The 6,846-nt window shown below is 46.1% G+C and overlaps 1 protein-coding gene across 2 annotated transcripts in view; it reads right to left on the bottom strand.

The window, feature by feature from the left end:
* Window positions 1–285: 285 nt before the first annotated feature.
* ACY1 (aminoacylase 1) overlaps window positions 286–6,846 on the bottom strand; it is a 28,652-nt gene continuing 22,091 nt past the window's right edge. For both annotated transcript variants that reach the window (XM_079968058.1, XM_079968057.1), the window contains exons 9-15: window positions 6,695–6,768; window positions 6,383–6,432; window positions 5,504–5,648; window positions 4,402–4,470; window positions 3,999–4,078; window positions 3,542–3,602; window positions 286–3,426 (exon numbers count right to left, since the gene is read on the bottom strand). In XM_079968058.1, coding sequence (XP_079824184.1) covers window positions 3,262–3,426; window positions 3,542–3,602; window positions 3,999–4,078; window positions 4,402–4,470; window positions 5,504–5,648; window positions 6,383–6,432; window positions 6,695–6,768 — 644 coding nt within the window. In that variant the 3' untranslated portion in view covers window positions 286–3,261. The remainder of the gene's footprint in view (window positions 3,427–3,541; window positions 3,603–3,998; window positions 4,079–4,401; window positions 4,471–5,503; window positions 5,649–6,382; window positions 6,433–6,694; window positions 6,769–6,846) is intronic.

Genomic DNA, 6,846 nt, shown 5'->3' with positions numbered 1-6,846 from the left:
CGTACTCTAAAAACTCTCTTCTTTGAGCATGTTTGCCAACGTGATTCCTGCAACCAAAAAGAAATGGATAAAACAGCAGCAGCCAGCAGCCAAGTACCGTACTTAGGGATTTGCATTGCCCCTTTCTGCACCAAACTGCAGCAAACACTACAATGCAGATAGTGCCCTGTAAAGTGGGAATCAGCCTTTGCCAGAGGATAGTCAGGAGTAGGGCGCCATCTGGTGGAAAACAAAGAAGTTATGGTCCTCAAGGAACATTTTATAACATCAACAAAACTGAACACATTTTGAGATTTTGAAATCTGAATATATTTTAATACCTTCATCCTATTTTTGTTTTAAAATCATGTTTGTATATTTCTGGCCTTTTGACATGGAACATTGTAAGCAAATTTGAAGTTTTCTAACGTTTCTAAATCGGAACAAGCTTGTTATTATTTTCGTTTAGCCAGCAAGCAGATTAGATAATTTAAGACTACAGAGGGCCAGGTGTCAAATCCTCAAAACCCCAAACAAATAAGCCCTTAGACATAATTCGCAGGGGAATGTAGAACAACTCTCAGGATTCAATGATCATGTTAATTATCTCCATATTCATGGCTTACACACCTTTACACTTTTTGTTGGCCTGCAGTACTTAATCTTCTCAATATGAATAAAAAAAAATATATGCTGAGATATGCATCTTGTGGTGGAAGCTATGCACATTTAGGGTTTCTACCTGTGAAAAGGTGTGCTTACGAGGCGATAGGGAGATGTAGACACAATCAGCACAAACCACCAAGAAGTTTAATGGCACTTGCAGAGGAGAACTTACTGGTTGATTGCGCACTTTCAAGTTAAGCATTATTCAATGTGACATACTATATATGCTGTACTGCCAGGTTCCATATACCTTACTTGCTAACCTAAGAGAGGGAGGAGTGCAGGGATGGTCCATCTTGCAAGCAGCGCCTCCCTTTCCCCACTAGAGGAAGCGGTTTGTGCAATGCAGGGAGCTGCATGCTCCTGCACTTTTCCCAGGATGACTGAGGGGGGGGGTGTACCTCTTTCTCAAATGAGAGCAAAAACATTGCAGGTGTGGAAGGCTCCTCCTCCTGTGCAATGCAGGCATTGCTGACTATGCAGTCTGTGCCACTATTAAGGCTTTTCGCTCCACAAAGAAGCAGTGCTTAAAATTGTCAAATAAATTTACTTGGGATAGGATGTGGCACCTTGAATCCCAGAGGCAACACCCCTTTGGGATTCAAACAACCACTTGCTGCTGTTTTTTTCTTCTTCTTCACTAAACTTATTTGAGAGGAGGGGGCAGTATACCTCCATAAAGAGGTGATGTTATGAGGATGAACATCAAGCTCTAGAAACATAGGTTTACTGATGCAAATGTACACTTGCCAAGAGGAGGATTGTATCACAATATTTACATTATGTATCCCTCTCCCTTGTAGTCATTCAATAACTTTTCATATTGCCATTCATAAAGGTAGCCATTCAACTCTTTGTCCAAGGCAGCAATCTTGTGAACACTTACCAAAGAGTAAGCCTCACTGAAAACAGTGGGAGTTATTGCCAAACATGCTTAGGACTGAGTTGTAAAACAAGCATCTTGCGGGTTTTTGTTTTGTTTTGTTTTGCTTTAGGCTTTTAAAAAGTATCCTGGTTTATAGGCCTACTCTGGCATTGGGGAATTTTGGGATATGAGACTTATAGTGAAACCCATTTTCTTTTTCATTATACTTCAGTGGATGATATTTTATTGATTCTAGCAAGGACATATGTCAAATTAAAGCATCATGCCGTTATCCAATCTATTGCTCAAGCCGCATGCTGGTAACAGGGAGATGAAGGGGCACGTATTCCTCATTACTTAAGTACATGTTGATCTACAATGTTAGTGATTGTGAGTATAGTTTCTAGGGAATTTGCTGGCAATTCCAGATGATGTTATCAAATATCATGTAAACCTGAGGATGAGGAATTATATTGTAGCATAATGTGAAAAACGATCTTTCCAAGCAAGGGCAAGTTTTGCTAAAAGCATCATAAAGTAGTGTTGTTCCCTTGGCGCGTTCTGGGGCGGGGAGGAGATGGCTGTCCTTTATGGCTGAATCTTGTTCACCCAGCTCTTAACTGCATGGGAATGGCAAGTGTCAGCAGTAACTCGTTACAGTTCAACAGAAAATTAAGGCACCATGCTGCAGCCAGCACCTCTGCTGTTAAGTCCCAAAGAGTGAATATCCAGAGTGATACCCATCCCCACGCCAATCCTACTTTGGTGTGTGGGGAAGGCAGGTTCCAAGTAAGGCAATATTAATTACTATCTCCCTCAGCAAACCTGCCTTTTCCTTCATCTTCACCAAGTTCTGTAGGAAGATCTCATGTGGCAAAGCGCCCGTGGCAACATTTCATGCCCCTCTACAAGTGAGGGGCACAGAGTGTGTAGATTTGCCCAACACCATACAGCATATAATGGAGGCAAAACTGAGGCTTTTCCATGGTGCCTGGACTCCCACTGAAAATTTGAGATTGCTGGATCTTTGAGAACTAGGCATGCCTTGTAGAAGAGAAAACCAGCTAGTTGTCAAGAGCATCAACCTACAAAAGGGAAGAAGGAACCAGGGGGGAGCTCGATTAATCCTGCAGCTTAGGACTTACCCTGCTTTTCCAGTTGCTTTGGCCTTGGGTTTGGTATGTGAAGGGAATCACATGGCAGAAGGGTGCAGCATTGGTGTTAAGGGGAGAAGGCGGTGAAAGGAGCCAGTGACAAGGCAATAACGTTCTGCCACAAAACCCAAGAAATCTCAGCGGTGAGAACCTCAGTCCTACAAACCTGGTGCTTGAGGATTATCCTTTAAAACGCAACATGGGTAGCTGGTGATGATAAAGAGCTGGAGCTCTGGGACCTGATGCAGGAACGGTGCAAACAAGGGTCTTGACTGTAAGTGCTTTGGTAAGGAGCAGAGAAACAGCTGCCGACGCCTACAGAGCCCCACTTTATATGTACTGGTGTAAGTGTACATTTCTGCTTCCAACATGCTTTGCCCCCCTTGTGTACCACTCAGGGATGCTGGAATGCAACAGTCTGCTTTGGGTGTGATCTCAGCAAGCCCTAGCCCTCAATCAAAACATCTAAGGCCTACGTCCCCTCTAGAAGGGTCCCGTCTCAAAATAGGAAGCAATGCAGGTTTTCAGCTTCTCTCTCTCTCGTTCTTTGGTTTCTCTCTCCCTCGGACTGCTGCCTTCTGCTCTGCCTGCCCCTATTCAGGCCTCTGCTTGCAGGGGAAGGACACTGGCCAGTGCAGAGATGAGATGGGCGTAGATCTCAATCCCGCGAAGGAAGACCTGCTCATTCAGGAACTCGTTGTGGTCATGCAACAGCACAGGGGTGCGGTTCATTGGGGAGAAGCCGATAGCCGGGTGTCCCGCCTGCAACACAGTGGGGGGAGGAGGAGGGGGAAGAGGACACAAGAGAAGCTCAGCCAAAGTACTGGAAGAAATCAACTGAAAGATAAATGCACACAGAAAATGCACTTGCACTCACCGCTCTGATATAGCGGCTGTCTGTGGCAGCAGGGAAGATCTCACATTGCAGCTTCATGTTCCTGACAAAGACAGAGATACTATGACAGGGGAGCTCCCATTGCTAAGCTAGGCTCTTCTTTCTCCTGCCAAGGAGGTTCCAAGCTGCCTGAAGGCGGGATTCAGGTGGTGAGAATTTTTAAAAATGGAGCACAGGGGACCTCGGATGAACAGAATGGGAGACGTTGGGAAGGGTGAGGATAACTGGGCCACTCTCCTGTTCTCCATACTGATCCCTAGGGGAGTCTTTTTCTGAATGCCTTGAATGTCAGGTTTCCCCCCTCACACATCCCTCCCTCCAAAATGATGTCGTGTTTACAGTTCCTTCTGCGTCCGGCAGGTGAAAACAGCCACCAGCCTCCACAGGTGTCTTCATAAGAGTGAGTGTGAGAATTGGGGGAATGAGGCGTCTTACTCACATGTCCCTGCAGGTGCCACTGAACGCCTTCCACCAGGGGTCAGATTCCTCTGTGGAGGTCACCGACTGATCCGTGTATTTCTAGCCCAAAGAAAAGGGTAGAGGGTGAAGCTTGGAGGAGGCAACAGGGCACCTACAGTGCAGGAGACTTGTGGCAAGGGCTCGGCAGAAGCGGCAGCAGGAGTGCGAGAGGTTGAGGGAGACAAGGCAGAACAGAAGGGCAGCCATATTGAGAGAGGAGAGGCCCAAGAGGGAGATGGAGGAGAGAGGGAGAGAGAGAGGTGGCAGCAGCAGCTACAGCAGCACAGGCGGCCATGTAGCCATAAGCCAGGAACAGAGCTAGGCGCCTAGATCTAAGGGGGTGGCAACAGGCTGCTGGAATATTCCCTCGTCTCCACAGTTACCTGGTGGAACTCATAGCTAACACCTTCCCCAGCCGCCCGGCACCAGGCTGTGAGCTGCTCCTCAAATGCCTGCAGAGCAGAAACAAAGCAAGATGGTTATTTATTTCATCCAGGAATTGCTTCCTGTGAAACATCTTGAATCTGTTTAACAATAAAAACATCATCAGCAAAAACATATAAAAGTCATTTCAGATGTAATAACAGATAACAGACCGGATTTTTTTTTTTTTTTTTTTAAAACCCAACTTATAAGGCTTGTTTAAGAAGGCACAGTCTTCAATAGGTGCTGGAAAAATAGAATCTCTCTGATCTGTACGTAGCAGAAAGGAGGTCCAAGGGGTAGGTACTGCCACACTAAAGGCAACGTACATTGTACAGAAAGGACCTCCTGATGAAACGGTATCTGGAGAGGGTTCTCTCCCACAGAGTGATCAGCTGGGTGTAAAAGGGGTTAGTTGATCTCAGAATGATTCTGATTTCAATTTATCCCACAGTCCTTCTAACTCCTCTGCACTCCTTCCTGCCATGGTTAACCACCATTCTTACCCCCACAAATACAAAAAAATAAAAATAAAATAAAATGCTCCTTAAGCTTAACCACTGATCCAAGGATCCATGCTGGCTTAGAACCATGCCAAACCTCAGAGGCTTCCCTCAACTGCTTCCCCAACTGGCTCCTTCCTCTCTTGCAGCCTCTGAAGGCGGGTCCTGCAACTGGAGACGATCCTTCAGGGCAAGGAGGGAAAGTGGAACGGGAGAGTCAGCAGGGCTCTTGGATGTACCTTACAGACAAAGAAATCAGCCCCTTCAATTCTCCTAATCATAACCAGGAAGAGTTGCAAGGTGCTTTCATGTGATCAATGATAACCAGTGCAAGACAACAAAATTTATAACATTTCATATTTTATAGGATGTCTCAAACAATTTTAATGTAAGAAGCCTAGGAACGAGAGCTCTAGGTGACACAGTCCAATGCAGGAAGAATAAACATACACGCCCCAGTCATTTCCCAGTAAGCATATTCCAGGAAATACCCCACAGCCTGAAAATTAGTCACCATTCCCCTACCTCCTTCCTTTCTGTCAGTAGCCAGATACTGTACCTTTAAATCTACTGTGGGAGGGATGCGGATGTCAAAGGCAGCAGACATCTCAGAAGGGACCACATTGAAGGAGATGCCCCCATTGAGCATGGTCAGGTTGAGGGAAGTGACGTCACCCAAGGTAAGGTGCTTCTCTGATTTCAACCTGCAAGAAACAAGGGAGAAAGACTTTCACCCCACATCTTTGAAACTCTGCACTTAATTGCTCCCTAAGTCCCAAGGGTGAAGAATCAGGAGGCTAAAATCACTGTTCCAAGTATTGGCAGGAACAGTGGGCATTTTCAATCGTCAGAGCAGCTAACATTCCCACCCATAAGAAGCGGAGTCCAAATGACAGGTGACTCATACAGCAGCTTACAAGTGGCCTTGGAAACATAGACACGTTCCACTGCAAGCCTCTTGTCTCAGGAACAATGAGTGCCACTAATGCTGGGATAGGGGACCAAGTCCCTCCAGATGTAGTTGGCCTACAACTCCCATCATCCCTCACCACTGGCTATGCTGGATGGAGCTGGTGGAAGTTGTAGTCCAAGAACATCTGGAGGGCCATGGGTCAGTCCCCTCCCTGCTATAAAGCTTCTCTGCCTTTGCCCAGCAGGGCTGCTGCTCATGGGCTCTATGACAACCTGAATGTGCTGCTCAACCCACGCAGATGGCAACGAGTCACACATCAGTGTGGCCCAATGAATAATGGTAGCATCAGTCCTAAGGGAGGGCTCTATCTCAGTTACGAGGACAAACTTAAGGACTGAAAGGCCTTTGCACATTAGAAATGGTCGCCAAATAAATAGCAAACAAAAGTGAGCCATAGAGAAGGTCAGGAGATGCACCCCTTCCCAATGCAGTCAAGCTTCCCATAGGGGCTCCTTTTTTCCTCACCTTTGTTTCTCACGCTCTCTAAACTCCAGGAAGGAAGTAATCACTCTGTGCTATGGGCAAGAAAGCAGAAAAGTCAATGCAACAATATGGAAACATAGATACATATTCTAATGAGCAAATGTTTTTCAAGGTGGCCCAGCAGCTGGATGGCACCAGGCTCAAAGGCTTGTGTAAAGAAAGGTCTATGAAAACAGAGCTCAGCTCGGATGGCTGAAGGCATTGCTTTTAGATCTAAGCAAACAATTCTGTCCCCTGCCAAACAAAAGCAGCCTCGCCTCCCACGCCACTTCGCCCCTATTCCTAATCTCTTACCATCTTTTCAGCAGCTGTGTTCTCAATGAATCTGGATCCATGTCCTGGGTTCCCTTCTACCTTCACTTTAATCCCTGCAAAGTGTTCAGAGGAAGCACAAAACATGAATGATAAGCAAGGTAGTCAAAGCAACACCTTGATGCCCAACTCCT

Source organism: Podarcis cretensis (genome assembly GCF_951804945.1).
Source record: "Podarcis cretensis genome assembly, chromosome: 2".
NCBI lineage: Eukaryota > Metazoa > Chordata > Lepidosauria > Squamata > Lacertidae > Podarcis > Podarcis cretensis.
This window is presented reverse-complemented; position numbering and strand designations above follow the sequence as displayed.